Source organism: Empidonax traillii, unplaced genomic scaffold (genome assembly GCF_003031625.1).
Source record: "Empidonax traillii isolate 1590-97213 ecotype Southwest subspecies unplaced genomic scaffold, ASM303162v1 scaffold271:size677799, whole genome shotgun sequence".
Classification (NCBI taxonomy): Eukaryota; Metazoa; Chordata; class Aves; order Passeriformes; family Tyrannidae; genus Empidonax; species Empidonax traillii.
This window is the reverse complement of record NW_020955464.1, coordinates 631,271-651,160: the sequence shown is the minus strand read 5'-3', so window position 1 is coordinate 651,160 and position 19,890 is coordinate 631,271. Positions and strand designations below refer to the sequence as shown.

The window sequence follows — 19,890 nt, the reverse complement described above, 5'->3', positions numbered from 1 at the left end:
CTAGCTGAAATAAGGCTAAAAATCTATGAATTGTTTAGTACTAGATGTTGCAATCAGATTATCAGCACATCTTTGCACGCCTTCTGTTCTCCTTGACTTGATTTTCTAGGTTTTGCATGTGACCAGCTTTTAGAACTTTTTTCATGCTACTGTTCTTGTTTCATGAAGTTATGTATTAAACTTTGTATTTTAAATTACTTTTTTAAAAAACATATATTTTCTAGCTCTCTATGGTTTTCTTCAGTCCATAAATGACCATCATAAATTCCTTTTGAGATATTTCTCTAGCACCGCAGAAATCATTCTCTTTAGGATTTGAACAAATCTCTATATAGTGCTGAGAACCTTAAAACTGATAAAAGAGCTAGAATTACACTGTCCTAGCCATCCCTTAGTAACAGCCTTAATTACTTTATGTAGGATCTTGCCTCAGCAATAAGTCTGCCTTCTATCTTAGACTGAACAGGCTTTTTTTCTTTTAAATCGGATTAACATAATCCAGCTCTGGACTTTGCTTCCCTGCCCTTTTTCAAATGCTTTGGAGAATGTGGCTGCAATAACCAAATCTCAGTTTTAAGTTTATATTCAATTTGCAAATCATACTTTGCTCGTTGAGAAAATGGCCTGTGTATTGCTCTGGGATCCTTGTATGTGGTGATTGTTAAACTTGTTTTAAAGTAGCGATTGTTGGCTTCTGGTGAGTATCAGCCAGCATTGGCCTCTGATGAACAAAAGCCTGTTTTGTGCTGGCTGGTAAACTGTTCCACTATTGTACCCATGGAGAAGACATTGACTGTTTTGCTATTTGAATGTATTAAAATGTAGGGTTTTGCAAGAACCTATAATATGTAATGTTTAATTTTGCCTGTGGCTCAGTCTCTTGCAAGGAAACTTTGTCAGCGTCCTTACTCAGAAATATTGGCTGGTGTTCAGTTCAGTTTGTTTGCTTCCTAAGATGTTACCCCAGGTCTGGAAGCCCAGTGAATAAACTCCTGCTGTTTTTCATATTCTTTATTGGGATTTGCACTCCCACCTGCACATCTGCACCATCAGAATCACTGACGTAAGCAAGGCACAAAATCCTTGTTCACCCTTCTGTGTATTTTCATACAGTTTTTTATTTGGGTGGCAAACATGATGGTGTTGCCCATTGTCTATTTATACTTCTCTTTGAACTTTGTTTCTGTGCTTGCTTTTCCTCTCATGTGGCGCTCTGCTATTTGTTTATCTTTGCTCAGAACTCCAAGCTCTCAGCAAAGATCCTCAAAGTCTTGGACAACCATTCTAACTGTTCTAGAATGGTTTTTGTGCTAACAAATGGCTTTTGTGTTTCTGACTGAAAATTTAGGCATACCCAAGATAAACTGTCTCACCCAGAGGAGAATGTGATATGTGCCATGAATGAAGCATGAGGCAGCAGTACCAAACAACGCTGTCACTTGATTTTTTCCCACAAGGTACAACATCATGCAGATACCTAAAAGTATTAGAACCCTACAACAGTGTGCCAAACATATAATCATTGAATCATTTGGGTTGGAAAATACCTTCAATATCATTGAGAGCAGCCGTAAACCTAACACTGCCAGGTTCACCACTAAACTGTGTCCCTATGTGCCACACCTACACATCTTTCAAATACCTGCAGGGTTGGTGAGTCAACCACTTCCCTGGGCAGCCTGCTGCAATGCCTGACAACCCTTTCTGGAAAGAAATTTTTCCTAATATCCAATCTAAACCTTCCCTGGCACAACTTGAGGTCAACTTGAGCAAAAAAATGAACTCTTAACAAATAGTTAAGGTGTGCACTTCACTAACATAGTGATGGTGCTTCCAGTCCTGATACCAGTGTGCTTTTTACTAATACAACATTTCCGTGCCATGTCCCATAACCTCTCTTGAAGATGAGATTATTGCACAATTACCTTAGCATTTGTCGTAGTCCATGTTCTCCACGTTTTCTCTGGTTGATGCATTCAAATGTTTCTTCCATATTCATATTTGTATTTTAGCCTTACGGGGGCTGGCTTGCATCTTTAACTAGTCTTCATTTCCCTTCTGGACAATGAGAACTACCTACTTCCTTGCTTCTTTGTCAGAGCACCAAGTGACTCTCTCTCCATTTAAGCTGTTGCGCTGTGGTAAGCTGCATAAATCATCATAAAAACTACAGGTCATTTGGACTCTCATGAATGTGGTATATTCTGCCAGGATGTTCTTCAGTTGCCTATTCCTTGCCTCTCCAAGGAAAGGTAAGGCTGAGCAAGACCAAGAATGAGGCATGCTATTATCCTCTTAATTCATACATGTTTTTGTTGGTAAAAGCTATAAACTGAGTAATTTCCAATCATTTATTTAGCTATATGTATGCTTAACTTGCCAATTTACAGGATGTTTGCTCTCTAATTAACTCCAAAACTACACTTAGTTTTCATTAGCTGTGCATTTATTTTGACCACTAGGCATTATTTTAGCTGTTATTTTGGCTTGTGGGCCCTTCATCACCTTAAGCTTAACCATGATACTTTATTGTTTCATTTATCACTTCCATGGAGCCAACAGCACTGGTGGTTCAGTCCCGTGCAGGGTGTAAGAGCAGGCAGACTTGTGTCACTCTTCAGCCTTTCTTCAAACCCCAGGAATAGCAATAGGTACGGCATCATTTTCCTCGAACAGTAGCTGGTGTTTGAAGAACATAGATGTCTTGTCTAGCATCATCAAGTGCAGTGCTGTATTTAGTGTAGATTCTTTCACATGCCTTTTTGTCCCACAGGTCTTCTGATCCCAAGTTCTGTTTAAGGTAATTTATTTGCTAGACAAATCCTAGTGGGTTTTTAAAGGCCTAATTCTTGAGTCCCGGTAGTTCTCTTCTGAATTTTTTTCAATCAGATGTCAGCCAGTTCTGTTGCTCAGTTTCTCTACCTCAAATGACAAGGCTAATTCTTCACCATAGGTGTGTTACAAACTCTCTTGTTCCCACCTTCTTTTGGGTGTCTGTCTAAAACACCACTTTTATGAAGAAAGTCCTGCATTTGCAAATGTCAGTGCAACAGTTCCGTAGGTGGCTGTCACTGACTCTGCCTGCTGCCCACACCTCAGTGCTCCTGGGTGCACACATACAGCTTACCTGGATTTAAGTCCAGGCACCCTGAAACACCTAAAGTGCTGCTTGAGCTGAGAAAGATAGATTGACCACAGAGAACTGAGTTGTCTGTGTTTTGTTTTCCTTCTGCAGTGTTCAGAAACCACCCAGAGGCAAAGTTTGCTTCATCCAGTGGCAGAATCCAATGTTGCAGGACAGGAGGCTCTTAGCCACCAGCTACAGTAGCTCTCTGCCGGACCTTCCTAAAGACACAGTTCCCCTCAGCTGGCAAGGACCTTCTTGTACAAAGTGGCATAGCAGCCACACATAGTGTGCTGTGTCTGTTAAATCTTCAGCCCAGCCAGAGTGCACAGGCCTTCTGAAAAAAATAAACAAAAACTCCAACCCAAAGCTCTTGAGACTTCAGCTGTGAGGCAGAAAAAACGTAAACTTTATAAATCAAGTCAGTGAACTTTGTAGTTGTTTTCTGCAGCCTTTTTACTATAAGCATAGTGACTGTACTAAAGCCACTGAGAAAGTTCAGCCTGCAAACCCAAACAGTACTATTTATCCCAAATCCCAGAAGGATTTCCTGTGTGGGCTTCTCAGTTTCTGAAATAAACACAAGACTGTCGAGAACAGCAAATTAGAGTATCCTGAAAGATATTGGAAATCAAAATTAGCGAGGTGAGCTTTGTAGCTGTGCTCTCAGAATGCAATGAGCATTGAAGCTTAGCTGTTTCCTAGCTTGCAGCCTGAAAGTAGTCCTAGCAGGCTCAAATGTATGAAGAGCTGGCAGCACACGCTGCCCTGGATGGCCTCAGGTCTGTCACCATGCTTCTGCATTAGCATGAAAAGTCAAAGTCATCCATGTCATCTGCAAGGCTTGTCAGATAGAATACAGAAACCAAATTACGTATCAAGGCTATTTTCAATGAAAACAAACCACATTTTCTGTTCTTTTTTGTCTCCACGCTCAGTTAGACTGCGTTAATTTGTTTTATTTTCATCTTTGGGCTACATGAAACACCACATTTTAGCTGTTTGTTATTTTCAAGAGTCCAAATCTGTTTCTTGTGTGATTAGCTCTTGTTTCATGGATGTCACCAAGTCTGAATTTTTTCCATGTTTACTTCTTTGAGTTATTTGGTTGTGAAGCAAAAAGTCATTACCACTGCATTTCTTAGCACTATTTGATGTCTCTCTGATTGGAATATTTCTTTTTAAACAACTACTCTCTAAAAAAAATTCATAGCTATCAACACGTCTAATGTGTATATGACCTCAAAGTGGAGATGGCACTCTTTGTCCTTAATTTATCTTTGCAGATTTTACAGAGCTTCAAGCTTATTGCATTTTCCTCCCATTCTGTTCGGTCCATGTTGTTGGCAGTAGGGTCTCATTGCTCTGTGTGGGTCGATTGCCTGCATCTCCATCTTTTACATCTTTTGCATTTGATTTCATTTAGAATTTATTTTATCTGTCTTACAGCAATCAACCTTTCCTCTTTTGTCCTGAAAATTGTGGCATTTAGATTAGCTCTCCTGTGTGCTTGCTTCATGCTCCTTCAGAACAGCAGAATAATTCTAATTTTCATTAAATAGACACACTCTTCTTGTTTTTCATGACAACTAAACCTTCAACTGTAATTTAAATTATATTTTTTTTATTATTTTATGGTGAATACAGAAAACAACAGTTTGCAGAATTCAACTTGTCGGTGCTGTTTCTTCCTGTGTGTGTGAGAGGAAACTAGGAGATGAGAGTTGGTGTTTCTTAGTTGCCTTTTTTGAACTTGAATATTTTATTGCAGAATGACAAACAAAGAGAATGTTTCTTTTAGTTATTGAAGCTGTATGTTGCATTGATATGTATAACCTTGCAGGGGATCATGAGTAATGGCGTTGCCCTCTTCATTAGAATGGGCGACAGTACTATCTAGTAATAAATTTGGAAAATAAAAGTGAAAATGTGTACTTTAGTGGGCCCCTGAGAGCAGAATTTGTGATACTTTGTAGAATATTCAGTCAAAGCTCTGAAGAAGTTCATAGAGGAAGTTATACAAAAGAGTTTCTACTGCTAATATACTTTTAGTGCTAATACACTTCTAAAGCCTAATAAATTTTAAGATTTAAGGTGTGAATAAAAAGCTTGTCGCAGAAAGCATACTAGGAAAATACAGTTTCTTCCATCTATACATCTGCACAAAGACTACAGAATCACAGATGAGTTGATGTTGGCAAGGACTGCTGGAGGTCACATAGTCCAGCTCACCTGCTCAGAGCAGGCTCAGCCAGATCAGGATGCTCAGAGCCATGTACGGTCAGGTGCTGAATTTCTCTGAGGATGTAGTTCCATAAGGTTTCTCTTAGCAACCTGTGGTCCTGATACGGCCACAAGGGTACACACTGGCTCATGGTCAATTTGATGTCCACCAGTATCACCAAGTTGTCTTCTGCAAAACTGCTTTCCAGCCAGTTGGCCCTCGGAATGTACTGCTGCAAGGGGTTATTCTTGCCCAGCAAGTAGTTCTCCAGACATGCAACTTTAACTATTTTCACAAAATTTAAATTCAGATAGACAATCAGAAACTAGTTTCCAAGAAACTGAAGCTTCCTCAGAAATGCTCATGATTAGCAATTTTTTCTGACTGCTACACATGCTTACACATATTGAGAGTAAACATAGTTGAATAAGCAATTACCTGGCAATATATCATGAAATTTTATTAAAGAATTAATTTTATTCCGGTATTGCTGATACTATGCAATGATTCTCAGCTGCTGTTCTCTAAATTTCTTATAACTGTATATTTTATTTTATATGAAACTTGGAAGAAGAGCATACAGAATGCAATTTATCTCCTCCAGAGCCTGAATGTAACTGATCTGTTTCAATAATGATAGTGAGTAGCATGTCAGATTTTTTAGTTGCCTTGTTACTGTAGTATTATAAACTGAAGTGCATTCTTCTGTATTTGACTTTGCTCTGGCCAGAATTTGTCTTCTACTTTAGCTGAGAAACTGCTGTGCACATACTGATATTCATTTTCTTACATGGTCATTGTTCTACTTGTTCTTCCAACGGGAGAGGTGTTTGACATACTGAAGTACCTAAAAAATTCTGGTCTGGTCTGCTTACCTTTAGAATTTCTTTTTTCCCCCTAAGTTTTTAGCAAAGGAAACATGAATACGTTGGCCAGTATGTCAGGGAATTTATGTGACTGTCAGTTTGGTTACCAACTATTGTCTGTTTATCCTCTGTACCATCTGTATTCAGAAGAGAAGACAGGAGTTTGAAGTAATAAAGGTTTGGAACCTTTGTCATTGTTGCTTTTGAGAGTGGAGAATGTAAAATAAGATGGCTAGTGAAGCAAAGGGAGATCTGTGGTAGCACTGCAAACTTAATTAGCTCTATCTGCACCCCTATATTGATAGATTAGAGGCATATTTATATATGATGTTGTCCCTGCATCTCCTGAGAGCCTGGAAAGCCTGGAACTTGCAGTGAAAGACATGAAGCTTCTGTGGAAGCCTTTGCTATTTAACTTGCATGTTGGACTTTTTATTCTGCAGAGGGTCACTGCTCCTCAATGCCTCAAGAGGCGACTGGCCTCTTGCTTTCTCCTCTGCTTGACATAGACTAATAACTCAAAACCCAACTGTACAAGGTCCTCAATAACTTGCTGTCATTAGGCAATTTTGTAATTTCTCCCTTCCAACCTTGGCTATTCTGTGAATTAATCAACCAGAGACATAATAACTCCCCAGATGCCTCATGAGCTGTAATACCCTCGCCGGCATTTTCATTCCATTCAGTTTCAGCTACTCCAGGTGCACATCTACAGGGGAATACTGTTAGTAATAACATTATGACATAGAAATTTTATTCAAAAAAGGTAGTGTTGTTTATGGTCTCAATTTCTATTGTTGTTGACACTGTTATGTTTTGTGACAGGTGGAGATGTTCCTGATTTTATCTGTTATAAAAGTGGCTTGAATGTTATCTTTTGCAGACAAGCCAAAGAATAAACTTTCCTTTCAAATACACATGGGGATCCTAGCCATGAGACCTTCATGCACAATCACAAGATAAAGTTAATATTTATTCCACAAGTGGAAGGAGAACACAGTGCTGATAAAGAGCTTCTTTTTCTATAGAGTTGATATAAAACACTGGTGCCTGTCAATCACATTATATAGTAGTTAACATTTGTTTTATTAAAATGAGGACAAAATCAGCAACAAATGTTATAACTAAATATTACAGTTATGTGTCTTTCTGCAACTTTCTGTACCACATTTCATTAACCCTTGTCATCTTGGCATCATATAATAAGGGTGTTGGTAACTCAGGACCTCTTCTGACTTCTGCTGAAGTACAAAAGATCTGAGAGTAGGATTGTTCCAGTGGTTTAATCTGTGTTTGATTATCTACCATGGTAATTAGTGCATCTAAGTGAGAGCAGAACACATCAGAGACTGAACCTTTCAAGGAACCCTGTTCCTGAGTGTCCTCGTGGTTGAAAAGAAATACATATTTAGAATTGTTCTTGTTTATCCATGTATGATTATCAATGAAGTGAAAAGATTGGGAGGATGATGTGTTAAAAAAGTGAACATTTATATGGCTTCCTTTGGATATGTAAGGATGCACATACTTCTGGTCATTTGATATGGAAGCAACTTAACCAGTTCACAGTAACTTTCAGGACTGAAATACTCTGACAGAAGGAAAGCAGAAGGAAAAAACCCCACACTCCCAAAGATATAAGGGCATAAAAATGATGGTTTGTTGCAGTGTATAGAGATGGGAGAGCTTCCTGTCCCTTCAGTCGCTGATGTTTGCTTCCTGCATCTTTAATAATGGATTGCCACTTCGAAGTAGTGTGTAGGAATGTCATTTCACAGCGGAAAAAGAAACAAGTGCTTGCAAGTAAATTTGTGAGGAGACGTTTCAGTGCCAAAAGATTTTGTGCATAGTGTTTTAGTGAGTGCTTCACAGATACAGTTCTTTTCCTGGTCTGCTTCTTTTCACTGGATTTTTTTCAAGGCAGCGTACTTAAACCAGTTTATTTGAAAAATACTTCTCTTGAGTGTCCTTGAAAATGCAGTTAAACACACAGTCAGTGACACCTTTGAGCTGTATTCACCTTCTCCTGTAGGAACCTCCTCCAAAAAGGCAATGAGAAAACTCAGAAAATCTGTTTGACTAGTCAAGGTGACTTGTTTTTAGTGGAAAACACTCAAGGCAACTAGATATATCAGACCAGAAGTAGCAGTGTTCATGCCTAATTCTTGATTTGTGTCATGCTCTTGCAGGGCAGGTCTTGATTTGATCTGGCTTGGTGAATTTTGAAGTTACGTCAAATTTTCCACAGTCATCTCTGTTTCTGTGAATTTTGTTTCCAGATTCTTGGATCTGCTCCAGATCTCTTACTGTTACCTGCTACTGTCTCCCAGATCTGAGCTTGCTCAGCAGTCCAGACAGACAGAGAAATAGCACTTGTGTCAGAGAAGTCTACTGACCCCATTGTTTCTTAAAGAATTATATTTAATATCTTACAAATATAGATAAATACTAGATGTCACATGGAGTTTGAAGATTCACAAGAAAATCTCATCAGCATGAGAAACTGTATAAGGAATTTGACTTATGCAATTTGACAAATGCAATTTGAGTCCTAATTAGGAAAGAATCTTCCTGCTTTTTATCTCCTGCAAGCGGAGCATTCAGAAAAATCACTGTCATTGAAGCATCTATGATGACAAATCCAAACCCAAACTCTGTGGTTAGATCTTGTAAATCAACATATCTGTTGCTTTAGAGCAAGGTTGGGGACCCCCCTTGTTGCTGGTGCTGTGGAGATTGTGCAAAACACCTGCACTGGTCTGTGTGTTAATAGTGTCCCAGGCATGTCAGCTGGGAACTGGCAGCCTGGGTGAAACAAAGAGCCACATCTGCCCTGCCCTGCAGGACCTCAGATCCTGCTCTAGAAAATTCAGTAGCAGAATTGTGTGATATGATTTTAAGAGCATTATTCAATAGTTTTTAACATTGTTAAAGCAGCTAATAAGATGAAAGAGATCACATAACATTTCATTTTATGCTGCTTTAATGTAGAAACTTGTTGTGTAATTAGGATTAAAATAAGTAAATTGAGGAGATATTTTTATTGAAATCTTTTTATCTTATTCAATTTACAGTGTAGCACACACTAACAGTTACAGTATCATATTAACCATATATGAAATACAAAGTGTAAAACAGTGAAGCATCTCTCCATGAACATGAAGACATTTATATGTGAAATATGGTTATGTTGTTTTACTTCAACTGCTGACTACTTTTTGGTGCATTTCTCAAAAAGCAAAGTGGAGTGATCTGTAAATATGCTATGGATATATAGTTCAGTCTTCACAGTAAACGAACTGCCAGCAGAGTGAACTGTGATTTGTTCTAGTCCACTAGATTTTTTTTCACTGTTGTTTGATCCAGAGAAAAGCCTTGCATTCATCTTATACAGTATCTGAATGAATTAATTAATCTATTTATAAAAGTGGTGAAACATAGTACAATTGTGATGGATTGTTAAGTCTTTATTAAAGCTGTGACTTTTCACATCATGCAAATGGACCAAAGTATTTACTGTCTTTAGCTTTAGGAGGGAAGTATTTTGGTTTTCTGGACATATTAAAAATGCTGAAAAGGTACTGTCTTTTTTAAGTGTGGCTTATCATTCTGTGATCAAAACTACTTATGTAAGGAGGAGAAGAAAGGAAAGAAAATCTTTCTGTATCAAGATAAATAGCCACTCTCAGATTACTTTGGTTTGTATTTGGGCTTTATCCATTTCAAGACTTTCCCTGTCTGCAGTGTGACTATTTTAAGAACAAAAATACAAGCTTTGGCATAAGGTGTTGACCAGCTACCCTACTGCTGACTCTAAAAGGTTGTTGAAATTGTCTGTGAATGTTTTCAGCAGTAGAGGGTGCCTGTATGGAGCAGCGCTAACAAGGAAGTGAATTTGTCATCCCAGCTGGTTTTACTCATGTTCCTTTGTTAAATGAAACATTGTGAACTGGTATCAGGAGGGGATTTGCCTTTTGTACGTTTGACTCCACAGCATTATGTGAAGCAAATTTTTGAATGAGAGCCTTTAAAATGTTCTTGAGCTGTTGTAGGAAAAGGTTACCAGGAGGCAGCTTTTGCATCTGTTTTCAGTGTAAGCTTCCTGATAAATAGTGACCTTGAGATCTTCTGTACTGCCTGTTCTGAAAATGTTTGATAAGGGTAAATAACTCAATGGCTTTAGATTTACAAAAAGATAATAACCACCTGATGAATTTTAAGAAATAATTAATTTAGCCAGAGCTTGTAAAGGCTGAAGGATTTATAATCATCAGTCCAAACTGCTAGTGGTAGGAGTCTTAAGGATCTATGAATTAAGGTTTCTGTCACAAATTCACTACAAATTTGAATGAAGAAAAGACTTCAACAAGAATTGGTTTCTTAGGGAGAAAATTGTCTGAGGAGCTGACCTCGTTTTTCACTGAGTGAGAGATGTAGTTATTTAAACATATATACTAGGAAGAAGGTATTGAAATGGGCTGTTAACCATTCAGTAGCAGACTTGGAAAGAGATGGCTTTGTGCCTATCCCAAGGACCTGGGATTTTCAGAATTTTGGGAATCAGATTCTGTGGCCATGAGCTCTTAATTTCAGTGCTACCAAAGCAACTGTGTGATGTAACCTTAACCCAAGGAGTTGACAAACAGGAGACATGAAAGTGTTCAAGGCCAGGTGGGATGGGACTTTCAGCAGTCTGTTCTAGTGGAATATGTCCCTGCCCATGGCAGTGGGGTGAAACTAGCTGATCTTTAAGGTCCCTTCCAACCCCAACTGTTCTGTGATATGTCACTGCTGGTTGTCTGGGGACAGATTGATGGGCTTTTTATGTAATGGTTTATGGGGTGCTTTGGAAGAGCTCTGCCTCATCAGAGTTTGACAGAGAAGCGTCAGACGTTTCACTGGCACTCTGTAGTTCTGCTAATCTCAGCAGGATTCGTGGGGGTATTAGTGTAGTAAGTGGTTTATTAGAAGAGATAATGAGCACAAAGCAGATGAGGATTTAATAAATAAGGAGACTTGGTCTGCATCACTGAAACCTAGTTACGTGACATGGCAAGTCCCCTTGTTGAGCCTTCTTACCTCTCAGCTGCCCAGTGCTTAGTAAATACAGTAGCACACACTCAGGATGGGTAAATCCCTCTGAGGAACAGCCTTTTCTGATGAGACCTACCTGGATGATATGGTGATATAAACGAAAGCACTTTAAAAACCAACACACACACACAGAGCTTCAGCGTCTCCTGCGATGGGAGCTGACAGGCAGCTGGAACAGATGTGGGCAGCAGGGCAGTGACCTGGGGAGGAAGGAGGCACTGAGGAAAAGCAAACCTCAGCTGGTCTGTCAAAAGACTACTGCTATAGTTCTTAGAACTGGCTGCAGGCAGAGCAAGCTTTCTGGTCTATAATCCCCCAGGAAATTGAGCCTTTCTCAGGTGGGAATTTGGACTTGCAGGTGAAAGGAGAAAATAAAGCCTATGTATAGCATGAAAATTGTCAGAATCTAGGCTACATTTAAAGAAGTAACAATGTTTGCTCATTCCAGGCTTACTTACAGGCTGGCAGACAAAAGCTACTTCAAATCAATAAATTTTCATCAAAGCAAATCATATTTTTAGACTTTTTCCATGTTATTAAATATACACGAGACTGTGAGTCCAGTGCTGCTCACATGGGAGTGAGTGGTTTCTGACTGCAGTGGGAAACCTATTGATTTCCTGTTGCCTCCCAATACCCAGAGCCTTCCCTTGAACTGCATGTAATTTCCCTCCCACCTTTCTCAGTCTGCTCAAACTCTTGGAAATTGTGTTAGCATAGTTTGTCTTCTGTACATTTATCCAGAAGGGGAACTTCCATTTAAGCACTGTAGAATTACCTTTACGCATGTAACATTAAAACTAATCTAGGAAACTTCTGTATGAAGTAGCTTAGCATTGCCATGATCCATCTTTCTTAGGCTACTAGTGGTAGATTTTACCAGGCAGTGAGATAAAATACATCTTCACAGCTTGTTTTTCTGCCCATACATCTGATAAATTTGTATTGCATTAGTTCTCCACAGCAGAAAAACACTTTAAAACATTAGGGAATATGTCAAGGAAACTGTACTTTCAAAATCACATTTTTGAAAGTAAATATAATTTGTTACAGAAAACAGACAGCACTGTTTCATCATTCAACACACAAGAATATCTAATTGGTAATTTTTAATGCACCATGAAGAAATCCGCAGGCATTAATGCTATTTATTAACCACAGACCTGCCAGGTGAGGATTTGAAGCCAGACATACTTCCAGTACAAAGGAAAAAATCCTTCAGCCAGTCTTCCTCCCCATGTTTCCTGTACTGTTGGTGCTTAGGGTTTACCTTGTAACTATCGAGCAAGCTTATGATAGTGTTAGTGGTCTCACTGTGCAGACCAGCCTTCACAGGATCACTAAGTGGGTCGAGTTGGAAGGGGATGTCATCTAGTCCAACATCCTTGCTCAAGCAGGGACATCCTAGAACACATTGCATAGGATTGTGTACAGGTGGTTTTTGAATATCTTGAGTAAGGGAGACTCCATAACCTCTCTGGGCAGTCTGTTTCTGTGCATTCACACAGTAAAGTCCTTCCTCATATTCAGGTGGAACTTCTGCGCATCAGTTTCTGTATGTTGCCTCTTGTGCTATTGCTTGGCACCACCAAAAAGAGCCTGGGTCCATCCTCTTGACACCCCCCTGTCAGATACTTATAACATTGAAGAGGTCCCCTCTCAAGTCTTCTCTTCTCAAGGCTGAACAGGCCCAGTTCCCTCAGCCTTTCCTCACAAGAAAGTGAGGAGTCCTTTAATCATCTTTGTCACCCTACACTGGACATGCTCCAGGAGCTCCATGTCTCTCTTGTTCTGCGGAGCCCAGAACTGGACACAGCCTCACCAAGGCTCAGTAGAGGGGCAGGACCACATTCCTCAACCTGCTTGCAGTGCTTTTCCTGAGGCAGCCTAGGAAACCATTGGCCTTCTTGGGCACAAGGGCACACTTGTGCTCTGTTACCTATTACAAAATCCAGTGCATTTGGAAGGGTTAGTTGATTCCTCTGAGTACTTTTTTGCCTTTCATGGCAATGTTTTTGACTGTGTATTTGCTATTACAAAATTCTTCTCTGAAATGAAAAATGTGGGAGATTTTCTGTCATCTACACTGTGATTTATTGCATGCATGGTGTGAAGGAATTGAAGTATTTTGATGGCTCTCAGCAATATGGGGCCAAGTTTTCTGGCTATACACAAGATGGGGACTCTTAAGAAGTATTCATACACCCAAATAATTGCCAGAACTTCTTTTTCTAGTTGTTGTACCTTTTCACTGGACAGGAGATGATGAATATGATGCAGGTCTTTCCATACCATTGTCGTGGTGCCTCTCAGTCCAGGTTTGGTCAGGTTCAGGGTGGTCAGAATCAATAAAGCAAAAGATCATCCCAATTTCAGTGAGCATTTTCTTCAGAGGTGCACTTCTTGTCTGCTCTGTGCTGAGGTCTTGAGAAATCACTTGGGAAGTAAACAATGACTAATTTGGACACTTTCAGCTGGAAAGTTGTTTAGAAAGCTGTTCATTTCTCTCTCGGTTGGGTTTTATCCTTTCCTGGGAGAGCCAGTAACTGATGGTATGAGTCCATCTAAATATGATTTCTGAGGTCTTGGGCCTTAAGTGTTGATATTCTTCATTCGGTCATCTTTTCTGATGTGAAAATAAAACTTGCACTCGGTATTTGTGTATGTGTATGTAACTGTGTCTCAGGTGTGAAGCATAGGCTCTCTTTGACATTTGACACGGTGCCATACATGTGCCACAAGTACCGTTTCACTTTTAGTATAATCACATCCGTCTACAAACTCAAAGTAATTAGTGACATATTCACTGTTACTCCAGAAAAAGCAGGTAAGACATAATCTCTGCACTGCAGGAGGGCAATATACTTCCTAAGAGCTTGACCTGTTATCTTTCTGATGTAGCTTTCATATCACAATAAAAATCATCAGTCTGGAACAGAACAGTTTGACAGAATGACTCAGTAGAGCCACAAAATGACAGATGTTAGAAATAAAAAATAAACAAACTGTGTTGGGTCATTGCTGTCAAAGCAGGATCCTTCACCTGTTGTTCCTGATGCTTATGCAGTCAGCCGTAGTTTGGAGGCCATCTTTTCTCTTCACAGGACAGATTATTGATATGACTTGAAAATTTAATATGATTTTATTTGTTTTCAAAGATTACACATTGCATCTCAGGATGTAAGTACAGCAGCAGTCACCTGCTTTGCTTGCTTTTTCCAAGCTGGTGATCCCAGCCAGTCCTGTGAACCGGTAGGCTTTGTCTCTCTGCTTCAGACCCACTTACAGCATCACTTTGCTTCCCAGCTGCTGGACTTCCCTTGGCTCTCAGTGTTTGCAACCACACCCTCCCCTTGTCCATTTATGTGGAGCCAGACATCCCAAAGAAAACCCTCAGACTGCATAGCTTAGTTCTTGACAGTGCAACCAGAAGAGTTGGGAGTTACCTGCAGTGGTCTCCAGGCAGTTCATTCAGTCTGAACTGTGCCTTCTGTAAAAAGGATGGCTATTGTATATCAGCTTTAATGCTACCTGTAGGTCAAAGCTTTGCTGGAAGGCAACTGTGTCTTCCAGCAAAGCAGGTAGAGCACATTGCAGTGTTCTGTCTGATCTGCCTGTAAACGGAGCTGATGACATGTCACTGAAAATGATTGTTTGATTATCCAACAACAGCACAGAAAAGTGGAATGCAGTGGAATGCTGAATGGTTTTAGGTGGGAGAAGAACTAGAAGATGCCGAGGAAGATGGTGAAGTTTTCTGCCTTAGATCAGAGACCATATGGCTCAAACAGAGCCCTAAGCTTCTACCAGGGCACTGGCTGGTGCTGGATGCTGCCAGGCATTTTGGGGGAAGGTAGGACAGGAGAAGTCTTTCCATTTTACATTGACTTACTAGATACTCGTAATTAAACATTAATTTCCTCAGGAACTTGCATTCAGGACTATGTATATATATATTCACAAATTAAGTAGCATCAGAGAACATTCCTAGGCACTGGAACTCCATCCTCTGTCCTGCTAAATTGAAATGCTGAGAGTAATAGTATGGCTGCTGGCTGTTCTGTGCCGGTTGCCATCAGTGCCAGGGGCAACCCAGGGCCTATTTGATTTTCTTGTGTAGATGCAATCCATTGGCTTCACTTCTTGCCTCCCTGTGAGAATTCTCTCTCATTTGTTCCATAGCTAGTTCTACCCAATACGTAGATACAGAACTAAGTGATAAAGGGGGTCTGAGCATTTGCTACCCGGAAGTCAGGGCAGGGATTTGAATTGAGAACTCCCCTGTTTTCTGATAGAGGGTACCAGTCATCAAACACTACGTGCTTGGTGAGGCAGTTTGTTCTCATATTACAGTGATTCAACTTTTTTATAGTGAACTTTGACTGTATGAGTCAGAGGTACAGGAAGGATAATCATCCTCCAGGCTGGTGAGAGGACTTGCTCTTGGGTGAGAAACTCCTGGACACTTGTCTCTGCTTGGATCCATGTTCAGTAATACATAGGAGATGAGAGCAGATGAAGCATGTAAGTCAGTGTTGAGTTGGTGAGCAATGCAACTTTAGATTCATGTTGTGGCAGGAAGATGAGGGAACTGCAACTTTGGAGCTTGTGTTCTGGTTGAATACTTCTATGCCACAGCCTCTGGAAAGGAGATTTTGAACACTGCAAATCTAACCCAACTTTCCTTACATCTTTCCAGGAAAAAAATGTTTGGAAAAAGCAGTGTAAAGGTTGGGTTACATCTAGGACTACATGACCAAGGTAGAAATGATCATGGTGTGGGATGCTTATTTTTGTGAAAAAGAGGAGAAAAAAAGAAATGTGATTTGATCCAAATTGGAGGGAGTTTGACTGCTGTATTGCAAAATGTTATTTGTTTCACTGTGCTTAGATCAATAACGTAACAGCAGCCCACCCATCTCCCTTAGAAAGCTGTCTCACAGGCAGCAGATAATGAGCTAGTACTGGAAGAACTCTAATGGGTCCTGCCTTGTTATGTCCAGAAAAAGCTCACATGTTGACTTTCAGCAGAATCATCAAGAATTGACTTTAAAGAGCCAAGATACAGGAGGTTTCTAATAGTTCTCAGCTGGTTTGCATGATTTCTCTAATTATTAAACCTTCATAAAAGTGTACAATGAGATTTTTCTCAAATGACAGACTAAAGCTGTGAAATTTTCCAGTTCACTACAAAAAGAATATGTTTTACTTGTCTTCAGAGAAGCTAACTACTGACCAGCATTCACAACAGGGAGTAGGAAAGCCTTTGCTCCCTGATTTTTACTGTTTACCACTGTTGCTCTGGAACAGTAGTGCTGTGGCTGAGCAATGTGGAGGGAAGGGGCCTGCTTTGCCTCTGTGGAGTTTTCTGTCTCTCCTTCCTGAAGTCTTTGGGAAGCTGCTTCCAACATAAGGCACTTAGCACGTAAAAGCAGAGCAGAACATCTATCAAACATGGAAAGATCAAAAATTGTGACTCCCTGTGGAGTTGGGAGGGAAACAGCTGAATAATGTTGAACATATTCAAATCTCTGGCTTCACCTAATGCACACTGTGAAGACTGTGTTTGTAGTCGAACGCAGATTCATTTTTATGGATATGAGAAAGCTTTTGTGCTTCTGCCTTTAAAGGCAACTGCTCTATTAGTTGTTTTTCAAGGGAGGGGCAACATCAGTTCTTTCTTCCTTCTCTTAGACAAATATAAGCATAAATGTTAATCTGAAGTATGATTATTTTTTTTTTTTTTTTTACTGCTGAAAAGGCAGGCCTGGCTGTGGAATGGTTTGGGAGGTGGCTTGATGCTTGGTACACTGAAAAAAAACTGCAGAGCTGACAACGGCACTTAAAAACTCAATTTTCTGGAAAAAAAAAAAAATCAAGATCCCTAAACCTCAGTGATAATTTGTGCCTTCATGGATATCGAGAGTATTCACTGGACATGCTCATGCTTAGGAGTCAGGACAAAATCACTGAAACAACTTACCTCTTCACTTCGAAAAACTCCTCACCCCAGCCTCTGAAAGAGTCTTTAAACTTCAGCCCATCTGCTTCTAAAGGTCTGGGTACATGAAAAGTTCCGAGATAGCCTTTCTACACTGATCATCATCAGTAGCTTACCGGGGCCAAGGCTGGAGCACTGCAATGCTCCCCACAATGCTCCCAGGCAGATCTCGTGCTGCAGGCGGCACACGGAGATGTTTCGTGACACAGGAAGAATCAAACTACTCCGTCTTCCCAGGGTGATTTCCTCAAGTTTTGATTGTTCTCCTGCTCCCAGGAGGGCCTTTCTGCATTAGCAGGTGGTGATGAATAGAAAATGCAGGTGATATTTCCTTGAATAATTCTTGGTGGGAGTAAACTTTTCCTAATAGTAAGTGCAAATATTTTTAAAGTGAGTGTTACATGGTATATGTGCCTGACCTATGGTGTGGTTTTTCTTATGATGTTTCTGTCCTAGCTTGAAAAATATGTTGTTGCCTCTAAACAAATCAGAAACCAATTAGCCAAGTGCCTTCCACAGTTATTTCTATGATTAGTAGGTATTGTCTCAGCAGCATCTAACTCAGTGGGAAAAATATCCAAGTGTTAATTTGTTCTCTGGAAATAGCATGACTGGGGATGAGCAGACAGACAGCATCAAAACAGAATGAAATCTAAGATACATGGTTGCTGTTTCATGGAAATGACCTTTCTTTTTCCAAAGACAGAAGTCTTCCATTGAGAGCTGGAAGGTACAAAACAGCTTGACAACACAGCATGTGAATGCACGTCTTTAACATAAGCATAGCTAATATTTTCTTTTATTGCTGTGTAGCACTCTCTGGGCAGCAATCAGTTCCATTTAAATACGGTTAATATGAAAGTAATAGTGTCTCAATTTCACTCTTGTACACAGTGTCAGGGGAAAGAAAGTTGATTTTTTTTTCAAATAATTCGATAGTAAAATAAAAGGAAAATCTGATTCCTGTGAGACTTGCTAGCACTCTTCTTAATTCTGCACTGTCTAAATTTTTCAGGGTTTTGAAGGTATTCCTGTCCCGAACGGCTCAGCGTATTCCATACATGACAGGTGGGCGAGTGATGAGGATGCTGGCTGTTATTCTTCTGGTAGTCTTTTGGTTTCTCGTTGGCTGGACTTCTGCAATAACCCAAAATTTGGAGAGAAACATTCCACTCATTGGCCAGGGGCAAACATCTGACCACCTGATCTTCAACATGTGCCTCATAGACCGCTGGGATTACATGATGGCTGTTGGTATGTTGATTTTCTAGTTTATCTTTAATTTCTGAAATAAAGCTTGATTGTTTTTTAATTTTTCTTCTTTTAGAATTTCTTAAAGTTTTGTCAAACTGCCTAATATTATATGAAAAGCTTCTATGGAAGTAAAATAATTAAAATATACTGAAACTTCTATGCCTTTCAAAGGTTTGTAACTTGGATTGTAGTAACAAACTGATGGGTGCTCAAGACGTTTCATCTTTGAAGGCAGAAGGTATCTAGTTCTTCTACTACTGAAGCTGTTCAAAAATTCTTCTGCTATTGAAGTCCAAAATTGTGGCTAGTTCAGGGGAGGCTTTTTGTTTTCACACCACAGAACTGGGCAGAGCTCTTGCATGAGGAGGGAAAGAACTTCCAAGAACACTAGTTCATAAACTTACAGAAATTAGCATCAAAGTAAAGGAAATAGAAAATGCACATCAAATATGCCAACTTAATTTATTTGTTGGATGTGTTCTCAGTGCATGGAGTAGGCAGGAGCTAAAAAATGACACTCCACAGAACTTATAGAAAGGAGAAAAATGATTTGGTTTTGTTTCCTTCACTCTATAACAAACAGTGGGGTCCCCATGCCAGGGTTCAGTTAAACAGTGTAATGTACTTTCTCTCAGTGGCCACACAGTTTTGGTGCTTCCATATAGAGCCTTTTTTTCTAGTATAGCCCAGGCTTGGCACCCACTGTCTCAAATACATCAGTGTTTTGAAATCTAAAATAAATTCTTACCTTACTGCTCTTTCCCTGATTCTCCCATGGACATCCCATTGACAGAGCTCTGCTACTGAGGCTTAGGGAGAGGTAATGGTGGCTCCTCCCTCATGAGAGTGCAGATGAGACGGCCAGAGGTGGTCTGCAGGTATGAAGAGTGTTTTCTCTGAGAGTGGTGTACAGATGGCCAGTGCATGGCAATACACAGAGCAGAACACTGCTGCCAGCCTCACCAAGGAGTGTCCATGGCTCTAAGGTGTAATATCTCAAAGGCAGTGAGGCACACAGGTACCCCACCTGTCAATATGCTCACTTGTAAACCACACAGACAGGAGTAGAAAGGGTTGTGTTTTGAAATGCATCTTGATGTGGGCCCTTTTGGAGAGTGTACTTTGCAGTAATGGAATGGTACTCTTGCCAGAGATGTTTTAAAATTAATAACAAAAGAGAACTAAATGGGAAACAATAACCCATTTTGGATCAAAATTTTACTGCATTTAACAATGTAATTTCATTAAAATTTTGATAGTGATGGCTTTTGCATAATGGCAAACAAATGGTTTTAGTTTCTGTATTTTATAGTTCTGCTAGTGCAGT

General features: G+C 39.9%; 1 protein-coding gene across 1 annotated transcript in view; it reads left to right on the top strand.

Moving 5' to 3' along the window:
• The window catches only part of GPR158 (G protein-coupled receptor 158), a 52,161-nt gene that overhangs the window by 9,084 nt on the left and 23,187 nt on the right, over positions 1-19,890 (top strand). The window contains exon 2 of the mRNA XM_027889734.1: positions 18,325-18,563. Within this exon, the coding sequence (XP_027745535.1) occupies positions 18,371-18,563 (193 nt within the window). The 5' untranslated portion in view covers positions 18,325-18,370. The remainder of the gene's footprint in view (positions 1-18,324; positions 18,564-19,890) is intronic.